Source organism: Miniopterus natalensis, chromosome 2, assembly GCF_054644295.1.
Source record: "Miniopterus natalensis isolate mMinNat1 chromosome 2, mMinNat1.hap1, whole genome shotgun sequence".
Lineage (NCBI taxonomy): Eukaryota > Metazoa > Chordata > Mammalia > Chiroptera > Miniopteridae > Miniopterus > Miniopterus natalensis.
The window spans coordinates 137,930,965-137,950,439 of NC_142082.1; the positions used below are offsets into that span (position 1 = coordinate 137,930,965).

The 19,475-nt window shown below is 37.7% G+C and overlaps 1 protein-coding gene across 2 annotated transcripts in view; it reads left to right on the plus strand.

Annotated features, from left to right (window-relative positions):
* Positions 1-19,475, plus strand: part of SARNP (SAP domain containing ribonucleoprotein) — a 45,934-nt gene that overhangs the window by 10,987 nt on the left and 15,472 nt on the right. For both annotated transcript variants that reach the window (XM_016214371.2, XM_016214370.2), the window contains exons 3-9: positions 742-788; positions 1,015-1,082; positions 4,566-4,617; positions 5,464-5,537; positions 5,967-5,995; positions 8,302-8,327; positions 10,640-10,708. In XM_016214371.2, coding sequence (XP_016069857.1) covers positions 742-788; positions 1,015-1,082; positions 4,566-4,617; positions 5,464-5,537; positions 5,967-5,995; positions 8,302-8,327; positions 10,640-10,708 — 365 coding nt within the window. The remainder of the gene's footprint in view (positions 1-741; positions 789-1,014; positions 1,083-4,565; positions 4,618-5,463; positions 5,538-5,966; positions 5,996-8,301; positions 8,328-10,639; positions 10,709-19,475) is intronic.

A 19,475-nucleotide genomic window follows, 5' to 3' on the forward strand; every position in this document is an offset into this window, starting at 1 on the left:
TTACATTTCTCTAATTATTAAAAAGTTTAAACGTTTCCTGTGTTCATGGCTCTGGGTTTCTCCTTTGCTTATTTATTCTTTTAGGGTTTTACATCATTCACTTGTTTGTCTACAAGCCATTTCTTTATATTCTAGTAACTATTCGCTTGTTGGTTTTAGACACTAATATCTTTGTCATTTGTTTCTTTTTCCATGATGTTTTTCCTTAGTTTTGAAAAACCTGCGATTTTTTTCATATTACATTTTTAAAAATTGATTTTAGAGGGGGAGGGAGAGAGGGAAACATCGATGTGAGAGAGACACATTGATCTGTTGCTTCCAGTATGCACTGACCGGGAATTGAACCCTCGACCTTCTGGTGCACTGGGCAATGTTCCAACCACTGAGAGAGCCACACCAGCCAGGGTGCTCTCTCATACTACTTTTGCTTCTGGTTTTTTTATTTTAGAAATCCTTCCCAGCCACTAAATCTTAAGGGTATACTCCCATATTACTTTGTATTAATGTTTAAATTTGACATCACATTTAGTTCTTCAGTTGAGCTGGCCTTCAGCTTTGTATTTATGTTATGTAGAGAAAACAGTTTTATCTCCTCCATGTGAAGCAATTTTATGAGCATTAGTTCGCCTTCATTATTGAATTTTATTTTGGGAAAGCAAAATTATTATAATTTTAGCCTGAGTGAAGTGATCAGTATGGCTTTGTAGCAGGGCTTGACCTGAATATTTTAATATTCTTTAGCTGAAGAGGAAGCAAATGAAGAAGATGTACTGGGAGATGAAACAGAGGTGAGTTGGAGAGAGTAAGGTTAGTCACTGACCTGACAGTGTGCCATTACCTTGGCAACATTGCTTAACATCAATCACTAGAGGGCTTAAATGCTAACTTGTTAGGGGAGCGTAGTCGGGTAATGAAGGTTCTGAAAGACTGGTTCATTTTGGAGTTTTCATATTCTTCTGCTGACAGGTTTTTACTCTGGATTTATGCTAACCATCCTGTTTGATTTGGTTATAGGAAGAAGAACCAAAGCCCATAGAACTGCCTGTCAAAGAGGAAGAACCTCCTGAAAAAACTGTTGATGCGTAACTATCTCTTTTTATAATATGAGTACAGAGCAGACAGTTCTTGTTGGGAGGGTGGGGGTGTTAGTGTTTCATTCTGTTTACCTTTTATTCATTCCCTTTGGCTTTTTCATTTCTCATTAGATCATACATTTTCAGGAGATTTATTTACTACCAGTGAAGCAAAGTAGTTTGTCTCTGGGTTATGTAATAGATAATCAGGACCAGGAGACTTTAAGCACAGACAAAGTTTAGGTCTCCTAGCCTTTGTTATATCACCATTAAAGATGATTCTTTTTCTGTATAGGGAATCAGACAGATTCTCTTCATATAAGGAGTTTCGTAAGAAAGGCGGTTGCTGAGCAGAGATTTTGTCTCAAGCAACACTGTTCCCTCTTCCTCTTTGATTTACAGTAGAGGAGTGGAGGACAGAATACTAGCGTGGAAAGTAGATCTTGATTTATTTCAAACGACCACACAGTGTTATCATAAACATTTTTTATTTGGGGCTCTTTCCACAGATGTCTGGCATCTTATACTCCAGCACATTAAGAACAGTTGAGTCCTTTTTAACATTTTTGTTCCTTACAGCTGTATTAATGCATTTAATTATAAAAGGCAATATATGGATTAGTAAAAAGTCAAACAGTACATACACTCAAGTACCCTTGTTTTCACCCTCATCTGATTTCCTAGAGGTTTTCAATATATCCTTTTGTAATATTTTACATGGTATGTGTATGTACAGATATATATATTTACACACTATGCATATTGTTGGTTTCTTGAATTTTTTTTTACATCTGGAAATCTTTATCATACAATAATGTTCTTAAATGTTAGTTATATAGTAGGTAAAGTTCTAGGTGTTGTACATATATACATTTAATCTTCACATCAACCCTATGAAATGGGGCTAATTGTCCTAGTAAGTGGTAGGATTAATTTTTACCTTGTTATTATGGGAAATTACAAGTATCTGTAAAAGTTATGTACCCATTTACCCAGGTTTAGTAGTTATCAGCTTAGAACCTTATTCTTTCTTGAAGCTAATAGTACTCCATTCCAGGGATGAACAGTAATTTCACCAGTCTCCTGTTGATGGACATGTAGGTTATTCATAATAGCAAAAAATGCAGTGCTACATGTCCTTATGCAACTGTTTTTATACTTATGCAGGTATGTACATAGTTATGATAAGTCCCTGGATTTTCTGCATCACGGGAAGTGCATTTAATGTTTTATTAGATTTTGTCAAATATTACTGCTTTCGAAAGCCTTTTCTTTATCTTCTATCATAGAAGGTTTTTGTTTAGATACAATGCTTTGAGCAAATGGTTTATGGGTTAGCTTTAAAATTGAGGTGTTTTGGGGACTTCTGGGGCAATAAGGAATATCAGGTAAATACAGTGATGATTGGCTTGTGTGGCTTAAAAATAATAAAGTTTGGCCCTGACCAGTGTGGCTCGGTTTGGTGTTGTGCCCTGCACTGACAGGTTGCCTGTTCAGTTCCTGGTCAGGACACATGCCCAGGTTGTGGGCTCCATCCCCAGTAGGGGATAAGGGGCATGCAGAAGGCAACCAATTGATGTTTCCCTCTTGAATTGATGATTCTCTCTCAAAAAAAATCAATAATAAATAAATACTTTGAAAAATAAAGTTTGGAAATTTGTGGAAGTTCATTATCCTTAGAATTTGTAAAATGTGTAATTTGTTTAAAGGATTTTTTTTGGTTTTTTAAAAAATATATCTATTGATTTCAGAGAAAGAGGAAGGGAGAGGGAGAGAGAGACTTGAAACATCAATAATGAGAGAGTTGTCATTAATCGGCTGCCTCCTACATGCCCCCAACTGGGGCTTGAGCCCACAACCTGGACATGTGCCCTGACCGGGAATTGAACCTCGATCTCCTGGCTCATAGGTCAATGCTCAACCACTGAGCCATGCCGGTCGGGCTGTTTAAAGGGTTTTAATTTTATTAATGAATTTCTGAACAGGGAAATTGAATGTGTGTGAGGGTGGTAATTTTGCTTTTTGGAGAGAAGTAATGGTTAGACTAAAATATGTGCAGTACAGAAAGGTTCTGAGTCCCTATAGTTTAGACGGTGTTTTGTAGTGTCGGAGACAGTGACTGTGTCATGAGTCCCAGAATGTGATGTGTTTTTTATTGCTTGTGTTTAATTGTGCCTGAGGAAATTAGAATGGAACAGAAGGAGTCTTCCTCTCTGGGATTCCCTATGAGGTGTACTGCAGTGATTGTGCTTTAAGACAGGAATGTGAAGGAAGATATTAGCGTGGGGTTTGGTGGAGAGGACTGTTTAATGGCATTGGACGTCAAGAAAAACATTCAACTTTGTCCATTTTTGCCTTAACAAGACAGGGTTGGGGAAGGAAGAGTGACCAGGAAATAGGAAGAATTCAGAGATTTCTTTAAAGGTCAGAATATTTAGGGCTAATTTAGGTCCTTTGAACATTCAGAAGGAGATCCCCTTGCTTCCTCTTTGGCTTGAGAGTCTCCAAAAATTTTCCTATTTCTAGTTTGATTTTTTCCTTTTTCCTTGTCAAGTCAGTTAAATATTGTAGGACTTAGTTATGGTCAGCAGGGGGCACCCATTGCTTATCTTTTATTTCAGGGACCTCCAACAAAAGGACACAGGAGAGAGTAAGTTCCTGTTCCAGAATTGCTTCCTCTGAAAATGCCATTAAACCATTACTACCTTTCAGGGCATCAAATGGGAAAAGTGTCTGGGATATTGGAACAAAAGCTGTCCATGTCTCTAAATGAGGGACCTTAATGAGACTGGTTATGACCCACAGTTTTATGGGAGTTGTTTGGTGGAGGGTTAAAGCCCTTCCATTTATCCTGAGTACTTCCGAACTTTGTCTCTCATCCCTGTGATCCCCCCCTCTTTTGTTTTCTCTTAAGCCTTTTGACTAGTAACTTACCAGGTTTTCCTAATTCATACTCCCCTTAGCCTTTTTTCTTCCCACTCCTTTTGGCATTTTTATTTGTCCCACTTTGACTATTTCAGCTGAAGGTACAGTCCCCATGGGAGAAATAGGAGATTTGTGAAAGAAAGAAACCAGAGCTTGTAGAGCACACATTAATTGTTCCTGTGATGAAAATTGAGAGCTGATATTTAAATGAGGGTTAGAGGAATAGTTAGCAGTCCAGAAGTAAATTTAGAAGTTCCTAAAAGTAAATCAAATGGTTTCCGGTATCCTTTGAGTATTTCCCTTCAGCCAATATATTTAACCAGACTTCTTTCCTAATAACTTTCTTATACTTTAGCAAAGTAGCTTAGTCTGTTATTTGAGCTCTTATCAATAGATGACAGTTCAAGAAACTGAAGTTCTAAGCGCTTTGTGGTTTTTTGGACTAAGAAGGGGTGGTAGAGAGTTATGGAACAGAAGTCATGATTCAGGTGAATTCTTACACAATTCTTAATTTTTGGTTTAGAATAGCAGTTTTCTAATTTTAAAAATCTCTTTCCTCTTTTCCAGGGCAGCAGAAAAGAAAGTGGTAAAAATTACATCTGAAATACCACAGACTGAGGTAGGTATTCTGCTCCTTAGTAGAAGAGCAGTTGCTGTGTACATATATCTTTCTGTTTCTTATCCTTTAATCTGTATCGTCATTTAAATTTACTCATAGGCAGAAAATCAATATTGACAGATTTTGGTATTGATATATTTTTCCACCAACTACACTTGAGAAAATATTTGGGCTGGCATAATCACCTTTGAAACCCTAGTCTTTTTGTATATAGTACTGAACTGTGGTCTTAGTGGTAATTCTCTTTAGGATGTTTATAAACTAGGATTGGCGTTTGGGAAAATTGCACCTTGGGAGAGATGAAAAGTAACAAGGGAAGATGTCACCCTTAAGTTACAACCCACTAGCTGATGAGATTGAAATTTCTCTGGATTCTGTGTTAAGATATCTAAAACTAGGTTCCAGTCAAGATCTGTGCTCTGTTTTTGTACTTTTAAAGTAAAGGTAGCATAGGACACACTGCCTCATTTCTACCTGAAAGAGTACCACCAGTGCTGGAACAAAGCTATATTCCTTTGATCTCTTTTCAAAGGTCAACTAGACACAGCTTTCTGTCTTCTTGGCTTCATGCAGAATGTGGGTTTTATTTTATTCCTTCTCCTTTGTTTTTGAGGACATGAATTCAATAATAGTCTTTTTGTCTTTGCTTTCGGGAAAGGGCTGTTGAGTTAAGCCCTCAGATGGATATAGCCTGATATCCTCTAAGATTGTCAGTATTCTCAGTTTAGACCTTAAGAAATTACTCCTGATGTTCTAAAGATACACCTCTAAACAACTTTTCTCTTAAAGGAAGCAAACCAGAAATTGAATTTTTCGTTTCCTCTTCTTTTTTCCACTATCACTTAGAGAATGCAGAAGAGAGCTGAACGATTCAATGTACCTGTGAGCTTGGAGAGTAAGAAAGCTGCCCGGGCAGCTAGGTGAGTGTCCCCAGCCTTTTGGACCTGAGATAGTGATAGTATGAAGGTGAGGTGCTGTCATCCTAAGTTTTAAATAATTGTTGACTTTGTAAGGTGTCTATAGGCCTTGCTGAAAAGAAACTTTTTTTGTTCCATTCAGAACTCTGTTGATTTGGATGTAGTAGCTATAGATGGGTTTTATTATCAAGCAGGGTTTTTGTAATAGGTAAAAGTCAGTTCCTGACTACTTCTGATAAGGCTTCCTTTTAGCTTATTATCTGGACTCTTGGTGAGAAAAAGAATGAACGGAACTTCTTTCATGGGGTTGTTAGAATTAGCTAATGATTGCAAGGCTTGAGATCACAAGCAAGAAGTGCCATATGTACACTTGACACGGAGACCAGGAGTGTGAACAGCTTCCTAAAATTTAGCTTGTTTTTCTTTCTACAGATTTGGAATTTCTTCAGTTCCATCAAAAGGTAAGCATACAGAGACTTTTCTGAGAAAGTTATCTCTATATTCTTACTTTTCTGGCACAAGAGATTTAATTTCTCCAAATTAAGATAAACTTGTAAGCTTTAGACTCCTTTAAGAGGTTATAACATTTACCTCTTTGCTTTAGATAAGGCTATACTTAAGCCTTCTTGGGCAATTTAGAGACGGTACTGAAGTTAAGAGAATAGGAAAAAGTGCCAACATTTATTTTCCTTTTCTTGGACATTTTCAGAGAAGTTTCTAGTACCTCACTTACTTATTCTGGTGTATCAAATCAGCGTATAATTATTATGTACCTGTCTAGTGTTATACTTCTTGGTGTAGTGGTAAAATGGTAAAGGGAAAGAGAGTCTTTTTTACCTCAACAATCTTCTAGGAATTTACAAGGAACCTTGGGTATACTTAAAGATTTAACCACAAGGATTATCATGCATTATTTATAGTGATCAGTAACTGGAAGCAATGTGATATACAGTACAGAATTGGTTAAGTAAGTGTGTGCCATGGTATAGTAGAAGACCAGGCAGATATTCAAAATGATATTGAAGAATATTTGTTAGAAAGATATTAAGTGAAAAAAGCAAGTTAAAAAATTTGCAGTAGGTTCTCATTTTATTAATAAAAGTGCATATATAGCTAGGAAAAAATACTGGAAGGATATATACTAAATTATTAATACTATCTGGTGGGTAGAATTTTGAGTGACTACTTTTGCTTGTCTTTGTTTTTAAAATTTCTACAGTGAATATGCATTTTGTCATTTTTTTTTAAAGTTATTTTTTAAAAGGACATAGTTCCTATTCTCAGTGACTTAAACTTTAAATGTAGTTTCCTTATCCAGTGCAGTCTTCCTGGTGATTTGTTTGTAGTTTTAAGTGTGTTAAGAAAATGCCCTCCAAAGATCTTATAGTGGATTGCTATGCTTTTTAAAAGACCAGCAAAATTCTGGCCATTATTGGAAAGAAGATATTTTCTGGCTTTTAGCTATGACAAGAGAGATATAATGGGATTGGTGATAGTACGACAAAAATTATTAAAGACATTAGGTAGTGCTATTTAAGAAAGAACGAAAGTTAACATTAATACCTAGTCTGAAAAGTAACCCTGCTCAATAAAAATGTATAGATAACATTTACAGTGTTACCATAATTCTGACATCCTAGAACTACAGAGTAGCTCTTAAAAGAACAGAACATTTGAAAGGAGTTAGTGTTATGAGTGAGAACATAAAAACACCTAACAGTTCCTAGCACATGGATTGTGGTAAAAGTTGAATCCATTCATAAATGTTTACAGTGGAGAGTTACAGTGGTCTGTAACTGATTACAGTTACAAAACAGATTGTTTAAAATAAAATTTTGAAAAGTTTTAAGTAATTATTGACTAAATTAGGGTTGATTATATAGGTCAGTTTACTACTTGCTGCTTAGTATTTCAGGACAGAACATTGTTTTAAAGAGACCATAATTTTAACTCACAATAGTAGCTCTGTTCTTTTTTCCAGATAGGATATCTTTCTCTTTTTTAAGTTTTATTGAGATATAATTCATATACCATTCAATTCATCCACTTAAAATATATAATCAGTGATTTCTTTATATTCACAGGGTTGTGCAGCTATCACAGCCTAATTTTAGGACATATCCATAACCCAAAAATGAAACTTCGTACCCATTAGCAGTTGTTTCTATCCTCTCCTCCCAAGCAACCACTAATTTTTTTCTCTATATGTAAATTTGCCTTCATATAAGTGGAATAATATAATTTGTGGCTATTTGTGACTGAATTCTTTCACTTAGCATAGTGTATTCAGGATTCATCATGTTGTAGCATGTATCAGTACTTCATTTCTTTTTATTGTTGGATAATATTCTATTGTATGGATATACTATATCTTATCTATCCAGTCATCATTTGATGGACATTTGGGTTGTTTTCACTTTTTGGATACTATGGATAATGTTGCTGTGAACATTCATATTCAAGTTTTTGCATGGGTGTATGTTTTCATTTCTTTTGTGTGTATACCTAGGCATGGAATTGCTAAGTCATATGGTAAACTATGTTTTAACTTTTTGAGGAACTGCCAAACTGTTTTCCAAAGTGTCTATACCATTTTATGTTCTCAGTGAATGCAGATATGATCTCTAGATGCAATCTACCTTTTCCTTCTCATCATAAAGGAGATTTATCTTATATACTATTTCTATGCTATCTAATTTGATTTGAAGACTGGGAGCTTCCTTTTTTATGACTTTTAAAATATTAAATAAAACTTTTTCTTTTATAGGCTTGTCATCCGACACCAAGCCTATGGTAAGAAAACTTTTTTTATACTTTGAGACCCAAAACTTAACTCTATACAGTTAGTATTAAAGTTGTAGAGAATCCTCCTTCTCCCCAGGTCAGAGGAAACTGAAATCATATGGTCTTGATGACTTTTCAGTAATGTTTTATGTCCTGAATAAAAATAATTGTTTGAAGTACCAAGAGTCAGGAAAATTGCCACATCAAAAATACTATAACTATCTTCCTTCCTATCACTCCTCTTGAAAAAATGAATAGATTTTGTTAGAGGACAGTCCGTGTAACTCTTTTTTATGGTGCTGGAGTTTTAGGCCTTGTCCAGTGGCTTTGGATTCTTAATTACCACAAGAAAATCTGTGAAAGCAATTTAATGAGTTCTCTTTATAGGTACTGGTATTTTTTAACACACCTAGTAAATGTAAAATCAGAAAATAAAGGCTAGTAGAATAAGACACTTCTGGGCCATTGTGACTAGTAGACATGTTTAGAAAATGGAAATAAATGATGTGAAATATGTTCAGCTTGTCTTTGGCTCAGCTGGTTAGAGCATCATCCTGTACACCAAAAGGTAGCGGGTTCATTTCTTGGTCAGGGCACATACCCAGGCTGTGGGTTCGATCCCCAGTCAGCTCATACTGGAGGCAACCAGTGGATGTTTCTCACATTGATGTTTCTTTCTCTCCCTCTCCCTTCCTCTGTCTCTAAATCAATAAAAACATATCCTCAGGTGAGGATTTAAAAAATAACAATCTAAATTTTTAAAAATCAGTATTTACTATAAAAAATATGTTGGCTTTGTGAAATCCTGCTCTTGGGGTTACAGTTCATTATTATTAGTAGTAGTAATAGTAGTAGTAGTAGTAGTAGTAGTAATGAAAATTTCCCAAATACTTTTACACTGCGACCACATCCATGAGTATGCTCAGGCCTCAGAAGAGGCTTGCTTGCAGTGTCCTTTGTTGAAGCAAAAAGAAGGTTGGGTTGGACCCTAATGAAACCAATGAAATTGCCAGTGCCAACTCCCATCGGCAGATTCAAAAGCTGATCAAAAATGGACTGATCATCCAGAAGCCTGTGATTGTCCATTCCCCAAGCTTGATGCCTGGAAAACACTGTGGCCTGCAAGAAGGGTAGACATATGGGTGAGGTAAGCCAAAGGGTACTGCCAGTGCTTGAATGCTTGAGAAGGTAACCTGGATGAGGACAATGAGAATTATTCTCCGGCTGCTCAGAATATGCCATGAATCTAAGAAGACTGACCACGGCCTGTACCTGAAATGAGAGGTAACATGTTCAGAAACAAGCAGATTCTCCCCCCCCCCCCCCATTGCTTTTTCAGAGAAAGTGGAAGGGAGAGAGACAGACAGAAACATCAATGTGAGAGACGTGCATCAATTGGTTGCCTCCCTCTCGCACCCCAACTGGGGCCCGAGCCTGCAACTGAGGCACATGCCCTTGGCTGGAATCAAACCCAGGACCCTTCAGTCTGTGGGCCAACAACAAGCGGATTCTTTTGGAACACATTTATAAGCTGAAGGAAGGCAGACAAGGCTCACAAGAAACTTCTGCTGACCAGGCTGAGGCCCACAGGTTTAAGACCAAGGAGGAATGCAAGCACTGTGAAGAATGCCTCCAGGCCAAGAAGGAGGAAATCATCAAGACTGCCCAAGGAGGAAGAGACCAAGAAATAAAGCTCCACCTCTCTTACCTATACATAGTAGCCTCAGCAGTTACATGCATTAATCATTCAAAACAGCCTTCATCTACCTAAAAAAAAAAAAAAAAAAAAGGCATCCTATATATCCTTATAATAATAAGTCTTGATATATCAAGGCTTACAAGAAAAAGGAAGAAAATTGAGTGGGGTACTGGTGGTAGATTTGTCTTCTAAATAAAGTAGATCTGCAGTGATGGTTTCTTTTTGTTAGGAGATAGAGTGAATTATTTGCAGAGACTACAGGAATTAATGATTTTGGACTGTGAATAGTGGACTTGTGTGGAGGTGATTGAGACATTGGTTTGCTTTTTCAAGCAGTGTTTGTCCTACTTTGATCTTAAACCCTCCTGAAGTTCTTGGCACCTTTGATGAATGAAGGAGGTAGGGCTGACTCTTTCACTGTATTCCAGAAGAAGCTTTTTAATAATTACTGGCATGGATGGGTTCTGCTTAAGTTTCCTAATTTGGCACATAAGGTATCTTTGATGTAGGCTTATTTACCTCTTATCTTTGGACCATAAGTTTCTACCTTCTGTATTTTCTATTTTGATTTTTTAAAATACAGATTTTTTTTGTTGTTCTCCTCCACCCCTTGTTTTTGTAGGTTAACCTGGACAAGCTAAAGGAAAGAGCTCAAAGATTTGGTTTGAATGTCTCTTCAATCTCCAGAAAGGTAAAGTACTGTTTTTGCAACATTAGAGCAGCTTGAGGACTATGTCACTGGAAATGACAGTTTTTGCAACATTAGGGCACTGGGCTGAGAATGTAACACTTCGTTTCACACGGTCCTTTGACTCTCATTTCCTCTCACTGACTATTGATTACATTACAGGAATTGTTTCACAAAGCTAATTGTATTTTTCTACAGATTGTTTTCGTAGTTTCTACTCAGGCTGTTTGAGGATGCTCTGTATTTCTCTTAGCTGTCGAAGTGGTGACAGGGTTAAGGGAAGAATATTTCAAACCATAAAAAACATCACTTAAAAAAAATGATTACTTCCCATTTGAGTATGGAAATATTGAGCTCTCTGGAAATCCATAGGAAAAAATTGACCTGACAGTGGTTATATTTTTGCTCAGGAAAAAAACTGAACACTAAAAAGTAAACATTTGTGCCCCCAGGGGACTCATAACCTTGCTTACAACTGTGTTTCATCTTCCTTTCCTTTAGGTTACAGTTTTGATGTTTACCAGAAATACAACATCAGCTCTGTGTGCCCAGCTTGATGCTGAGACCATAGATCTTCAGTAGGAGTATTTCCTGGTTTATGTCAAAAATTTATTTTTTTTTAAATTTATTTTAATATATTTTACTGATTTCAGGGAGAGGATGGAAGAGGGAGGGAGAGAGAGAAACATCAGTGATGAGAGTCATTGATCGGCTGCTTCATTCACACCCTCTGCTGGGGATCTAGCCTGCAACCCGGGCATGTGCCCTGACCAGGAATTGAACCTCAGTCTCCTGGATGATAGGTTGATACTCAACTGCTGAGCCATGCTGGCTGGGCTATGTGAAATTTTTAAAATTTAGTTGAGAGGAAGACGGAGTTATGTGATTCTTAAACCATATGCAGCTTAGTTGGGAAGAATTATTATAAACCCAGTCATTTGTGTTTTGCCAGATGGCCAAGGGAAAGGGTGCCTTGGCTCTGTGGCCCTGGATCTCATCTATCTACTTTTGTATATGAGGGCTAGATATCCGAGAATCTCAGCAATAACTTCACTCTTCTAGGGAATTATGTGTGTTTGTGTGTTCCATCAAAATTAATTAAATAGAACTTTGTACCTCCTACTACTCGGCTCACATGGAAACATTCCTGAGAGGAATTTGTCCCTCACCTATACTGTCCACCCGAGTTAGTTTGATAACATTTCATTACAGGGACATCAGCTTTTCTCTTCCCTTCCCTGGAATCTTTCTCCATATTTTACCTGGTTTCATTTTCAGTCCACAGGAGGCTAAGTAGAACATGAAGGATGATACCTTAATTTTGTGACTTTGAGCAAAATATTAAACTTATTTGGTTCTCATCTATAAAAATGAGAGTAATGCCCTGGCCAGTGTGCCTTAGTGGTTAGAGCATTGGCCTGCTCATCGAAGGATTGCAGGTTCAGTTCCCGGTCAAAGACATGTACCTGGGTTGCAGGTTGAATCCCCAGCCCCGGTGAAGGTGTGTGTGGGAGGCAACCAATCAGTGTGTGTCTCCCACACCAATGTTTCTCTCCCACTCTCCTTTCTCCCCCCTCCTTCCTCCCACTCTCTCTAAAAATCAATGGAACAAATATTTTCGGGCTCTAGCCAGTTTGGTTCAGTGGTTAGAGCGCTGGCCCACAGACTGAAGGGTCCCAGATTCAGTTCCAGCCAAGGGCACATACGTCAGTTGCAGGCTCCATCCCCAGCCCTGGTCGGGGCACCTGCAGGAGGCAACCAGTCGTGTCTCACATTGATGTCCTGTCCGTGTGTCGTCGTCCCCCCACACACTCTCTCTGAAAAACAATGGAAAAAATATCCTCAGGTGAAGATTAACCGAAAAAAAAAGGGAGTAATACCTAACACTGTGTTTGTGAAGAGTAAATGTGTGTTTGAAATTACCTAACATGGTGACAGTTTGACCCTCAATAAATATTAGTTTTCTTCCTTTCTTAGTTCAGTTCCATTGCCCAACTGACTTTATGACTAATTTAAATCAGTTAACTTCTTTGTTTTATTTGGTCACTGATAAGATGTCAGTTTTCATTTTAAATTTCTAAAGGGAGCCCAGCTGGCATGGCTCAGTGGTTGAGCATCCACCTATGATCTAGGAGATCACTGTTCAATTCCCTGTCAGGGCGCATGCCTGGGTTGTGGGTTCAATCCCCAGTGAGGGGAGTGCAGGAGGCAGCTGATCATTGATGTTTCTCTCCCCCCACCCTTCCTGTCTCTGAAATCAATAAAGACATATTTTTTAAAAAAAATTTCAAAGTTTATAATCAGATAATGGTAATTGGTAGAACTCTGTATGAGCTCTGTTCTCTAATCACATTTATTGTCATATGTTCTCTAGAGTAGTGTTTTTCAAATTCTATGGCAAAGACTAGCTTCTTTAAATTTCCATTTTATTGCAGAGTGGTACTTTTGTAGAATACAATAAAGTCACAGCAGTATTAAATTACTCTGGAAATTTCTAAAAACACTCTGAATTTCTGGACTTTAAGTACAGGCTGGTAACAAACAGTTTGGGGACCAGTACCAGGAGGCAGACCACATTTTGAGTAGCACCGTACTAGAGTATATGATTTCTTCCAGGTACCACTTTGCTTAGAGGTTTTTGACTTTCTGAGATGTCTTCTTTGAGTATAGATTCCTTATACATTGATCATAAATCCTGATTTTCAGAATCATCCTCATTTTAACAGTTTGTTGTAATTTTCCCCATAAACCATTAAAATGTCCCAAAAATGCTGACATTTTGCTGTCTAGACCACTACTGTCCAATAGAACTTTCTGTGATGATGTAAATACTTTATAGAATATTGTTCTACTTAACAGTCAGTTATCTAATATAGTAGTAATTAGCCATATGTGGTTACTGATCTTATAAGTGTAGCTAGTGTAACTGAGGAACTGAATTTTTAAGTGAATGGCCACATATGTATTGAACTATTCAAGTCTACTTTATATCTCCCACACAGCTTTTATACTTGGAAGTAGCATAGAATCCCTTTATCAGACCACATAAATTGAATCACTGTTTTTGTAGCCCAGAATTTTTTAGTACTTGTAGGATATAAACAGTTTTACACTGAATCTGTAGAAGGAGAGAGGAGGAAAAGAAGTAAGGTAAAAGAAAGTGTTTTATTTTATTTTTTTTTCAAGTAACATCTTTTCTAGAACTTAGTGTCTTAGATCCAAAGCCCGAAATTATAAACTGGATACATTCTTGGTGAGGGTTACCTGTTTCAGTCTTATGTTTAACTGTTCTTTATCACCAGAGATGATTTGCTACCTAGTATTTGGTTGGTTGACCAAGATAGTGACATGATTAAGTTTGTGTTTATGGACCAGTCAGATCAACACACTTTGTACACCTTATTTTGGGGTCCTGGGTTCTAGTATAGCATCCTTCTACGTAATTTGGCCACCTGTCTGTAAATTTTACGATTCTTTAGATACAGATGCCATTCACTTAGAGATGATGCCAGTAGTGGTAAGTTGGTAGATGGTGTGGAGATGCCTCTTCTTCATCCTAGTAACCTAAAAGGTGCAATGAGAAACCACCCCCTGTCATCTCCATTGCACAGGGTTTGTGTTTACTTGATCCAGGTTAAGGCCCTGATTGCTTGCTGATTTCTCTTCAGTAGATTTTGCTGCAGACCAGTATATATGATAAAAAGCAGAAGTATGTGAGAAGTGAACCATGGATCAGTAGTATTTATGACTGATTTTTTTAAACTGTTGCAATCTGATCATCTCTTTATATTTAGACTTATAGCTTGAGCATATTACAGATTTGAGGGTTCTGAATCTCAGCTATTCTTCCTAGGCTGACTTTTGTATGACTGTTCATATATTTCAGTTTTCAGCTCCACTAGTATACTATACACAAAACCTCTTTTACCCTGCCCAAGAAAGGCCTGTTCGTTCATGTTTCCAGCTCCAGTCTCAGTGAATAGAATCCTGTTGGTTTAGGATAATGGAAAGTGACAGGGCAAAGAATGGCACTGGCATTTATAGACATTTTTTACACAAGAGGCTGTAAATTGTCCCTTCTTTGGACTATTTGAGGATAGAATGGCATGCCTTTTCTCATATAAGCCTCATGGTGACTATGGGCTGAGAAACCTCCCACTCGTCAAACAAAACAAAACCCAGATAAATAACCTCTGCCTGATTGGCTCTGATTGATCACTAGCTAGGTTTTCAGTCTTGTGCTTGACTGGTTGTTTTTTTATTGTTTTTTCCTGTCACTTTTCCATGCCTCCCAAGAGAAATAGTGTTTGGGTTAGTCCTGTTGGTGAAGGACAGGATTTGGCCTGGCACATAAGAAACTCATCTCTGAAAGGAATGAGAGATAGAGGGAATAGATGGGAAGCCAAATCAGTTATACAGGGTGGGGCAGAAGTTGGTTTAAAATTGTAAGAATGAGAAACACAGTTTATTCTTGTATTATTATTTATTAATTATTGTATTATTTTCCATACGAACAACTGTAAATCTGCTTTTGCCCTACCTTGTATATTGGTCATAGGACATCAGTTTTGGTAAAAACTTAAGTCTGGGCTTAGAGTTATAGTGTTAACAAAAGTAGCTAATTTGAGTTGATTTGTTTTATTTTGTTTTCAAATATTAGCATATTTGGGAAAGTAAAAATTGATACTTTAGGAAGTTGCAGGAAATCCAGCCAGGTAAGTATCTAAAAAAGAAAAAACCCAGGCACTAAGCAGAGGGGTATGTGTTACTGCTTCTTTTCTTTAATATCTTTTTCTTTAATTTTAGAGAGAGAGGGAGAGAGAGATAGAAACATCCATGAGAGAGATGAGAAACATCAGTCGGCCACCTTCTGTTCACCCCTCTCCCAGGATGATAATCCACTGAGCCGCACCAGCCAGGCTGCTTCTATTCATTAATAGTAGTAGTAGAAACTATAAGTATTTTGTATCCCTATTAATCTTAATACATTTTCCTTACTTCTCTACTAGAATATTAACTGGCTTTTCCCTACTTGTGGCTCTTCATATAGGTAACTATGCTAATGATTTATCTTAACAAGTTTGTGATTTTTGCCAGTTTCTTCCCTGATAGTGTGGTCTTAAGTTACACAGTGTCAGAATCTAAAAGTTGAAAACAAACTATCCCTCCACTGACCATCTTCTTCTTAATGGGGCTGGTAGCTAGAAAATTCTTGGGTGGATGCAGTGATTAATTTCATAAACCTTTCATATAATTATATATTTTTGCTCACCCATTGGTTGGAGATAAACCACTTCAGAGTGAGAGAGATTTTAGACTTGTGTTCTTTTTGATGAGCTTGTCACTAAAATGTGTTGAGATATCGAAGAGGAAGCTTGGATAAAGTCAGTTCTGCCCTAGCTGGTTTTGCTCAGTGGTTAGAGTGTCAGTCCTGGTACTGAAGGGTCCCAGGTTCATTTCTGGCCCAGGGCACATACTTCCGTTTCTTGCTTTGCCCTGATTGGGGCAGGTGCGGAGGCAACCAATTGATGTTTCTCTGTCACATTGATGTTTCTTTCTCTCTCTCCCTTCCACTCTCTCTGAAAAAGCAATGGAAAAATGTCCTCAGGCGAGGATTTAAAAAAAAGTCAGTTCCAAGCACAGGAAGGCACCAGTGTCTCCTGGCATACAAATTTCATTGTGTCTAACTGTTGGCAGTCTGGTCTCCAGTCACTGTCTTCTAGAAGGCCCATTTGCTTATATCTAGCCCTTCCAGCATCTGAAATAAATGAAGAAACATTTGTTTGTTCTTCCCCTTCTGCGGGAGTCTTTGGCATAGAGGTTAGACATTGGGATGTGGAGAGAGGGAAGTTCTTGCTATAGATTTAAAAGTTGATCACCAGCCTTCTTAGAGAGTCTATAACTGGGTTTTGTTAGAGAGTTTAGGTATGGGTATACAGACCTTTTCCAAAGGAAGAACCGTGGGGCCATGCATAAGACATTACCAACCTGGAACCATAAGCTATGGCGAGGTGTTAGGTAGAATATTTTTTAAAGAGGTAAATGATAGAACATTTAGATCTCAGGATAAGTTGGGAAAATAGCCTGCTGAGTAGATTTGGGTTCTTATATTCATCCAAATATACAAAAGCAGCTGTACCTAGCCCAAGTTTAACGTTTAATTCTCTATTCATACCCTTTCTCATAGGACCCCACAAGAACAAGAAAGCTCCCTCCTTCCTCTCTCTCCCTCCCTTCCCCCCACTCTCTCTCTCTCTTCCTCTTCCTCTCTTTCTTCCCCTCCCTCCCCCACATGCATGTACTGGGGAAAGGCCCTGTAAAGGCACAATAAGAAGGTGGGTGGCTACAAACCAGAAAGAGGTCTCACCAGAAATCAACCATACTGGCACCCTGATCTCACTTTCAGCCTTCAGAACCATAATAAAATAAATTTCTGTTGTTTAAACCATAAAAAAAGAAGACCAAGAAGCCCTGGCCTGGTGTTTTAGTTGTTTGGAGCATTGTCCTATACACCAAAAAAGTTTCGGGTTCAAATCCTCTCTCAAATCAATAAAAACATATCCTCAGGTGAGGATTGAGAAAAAAAGAAAAAAAAGACCAAGAAAAATGCAGACAGTAGGATTGCAGGTGGAAAAAACTTGCGTGATCCTCTTAGTCATTATATTTCATTGATCAAGGGCTTTTGGAGGAATCCCCCACCCCCTTCATCCTAGGTTGTCATTTTCCCCAAAATTTCTCCATTTGAAAAATTTTATTCTTTTAATTTATATTAATCAACAAGAAAAGAAGATAAGAATGGGTTATATATATGTTAGATACAGCAATTGAGAGAGGCTACCAGAAAGGATGACTGAGGGAATAAACAAGACCCAGCCCCACATAGTCTTCAGCATTTCTTGGAGCATTTTAGGGCCCAACCAAATTTAACCAGTCCTTTAATTCTCCTTCTAATTCATAATAACATGAAAATAAATATTTGGCATTTTTTATACTGCTGTTTCCACCCAACCATTGGAACAAACCTTTAGGGAGTGGTGAAGCTGTTTAAAGAGGAAACAATAGGGAAAACTCTCTGACCTCAGTTTATCCTCTCATCTGGTTCTTCTTTTGTCCCTGCTGAGTAACAGAACTTGTCTTTTGTCTGTAACACAAATACATCTTCACCTCCCTTCATTCCTACGCCCCCCTTCTCATTCCCTTCTATTATGGTTCTAATCAATGATGTCATTATGTGTGCCATTCAACTGCTGTTGAACCACTTGGCTATAGGAATTTGGAAGAGCAAAGAGGCAGAATGGAATTTTTCTCTCCCCTGCCCAGGGCTCTTGAAAATGTATTCTAATTTTAACTAGGGAAGTAGGAGTCAGGTTTTTCTTTGCTCAACAATTTTACTCTCCCACTATGTCCTAACTTTCAAACACATACTTTTTACCTAGCTGGGTAAGACGAAAAATTTTTGTTAGGAATATAAATTGAACACTTTAAGAGGAAAAGCTATAAAAATTTGGGGAAGCAAGATTAAATTTTTGATGCTATGTTAACATTCATGGTTGGTGTCTTGCCCTGTTTACTATAAATTGGATCTTTTTGTAAAATATGTTTTTATTGATTTTAGAGAGAGGAAGGGAGAGAGAGAAACATAGATGTGAGAGAGAAGCATCAATCGATCAGCTACCTCCCATACACATCCCTACCAGGGACCGAACACCAACCTGGGCATGTGCTCTGACCAGGAATCAACCAGTGACCTTTAGGTGCACTAGGTGACGCTCAAATCAACTGAGCCACACTGGCCAGGGCTATAAATTGGATCTTTGAGAAGTTTGTGACAGAGGGCCTATACTTCCCTAAGGTACATAGTTGAGACCACTAGGATCTTGTGCTTTTTCGTGTGATTTTTCTGTCTCTGATTTCATTCATTGAGTTTGAACCCAAAGAACTAGTAGGTAAGAAAGTTTATATAGTTAGATAACAAACTCATTCTCTTTTCTGTCTCCCCTACTCGATACTCCACCCTCACTAATGTCTTGCATTCCTTTTTCTAACATCAGAACTGACGACTTGATAAAAGACAAGTTTTATGCCTCTGTGGTCCCTCTGTAGTCTTTGTCCCAAGAGTAAACATAGCCTGGAAAGGAGGGGATTGAGATTGAGTCTGTTTTACTTTTAAATAACCTCCAATTGTTTAAGTGCTACTTTTTAGTACATAAGATGAATAACTTTTAAAGCCCACCTGTAAATCACATTATATATAATTGGTTGTCTAATTTATGTCTAATTTTGGGGTGACCAGTAGCTGGCCTGGCTTTTCTAAGCAGAGCAATATCTCTGATCACTCCCAGGTAGGCTTCTTGGCTATGGTGAAACGTGAGCTATCTATCTGAATCCAAGTCTTATCTATCCATCCTTCAAAATCTGCATGGGAGGAAAAAGTGTGGGCTACTTTTTGGGTTGGGGGGGGTTTGTATGTGTGTGTATTGTTATTTTTGCTGGGAGGGGGGAATTTTGGTGTTCAAAAGGCTCCTCATGATGTGAGTGCTGTACCAGTACAAGCATGTTTAAGATTTATTTCAATACTTGAAAGGTTTACACTTGAATAATAATACTGTTTTTTGGGCGGACGTTGATTAAGAGAGGTAATATTTTATTTTTTAAAAGTTCAAGGTTTGGTTCCATTCAGGTTTAATAATTATACGACAGTTCATTTTTCTTAATGTACTCACCAAAATAGCACAGTTGCTTTTTATGCCTGATAGCTGAAGCCAGTCAG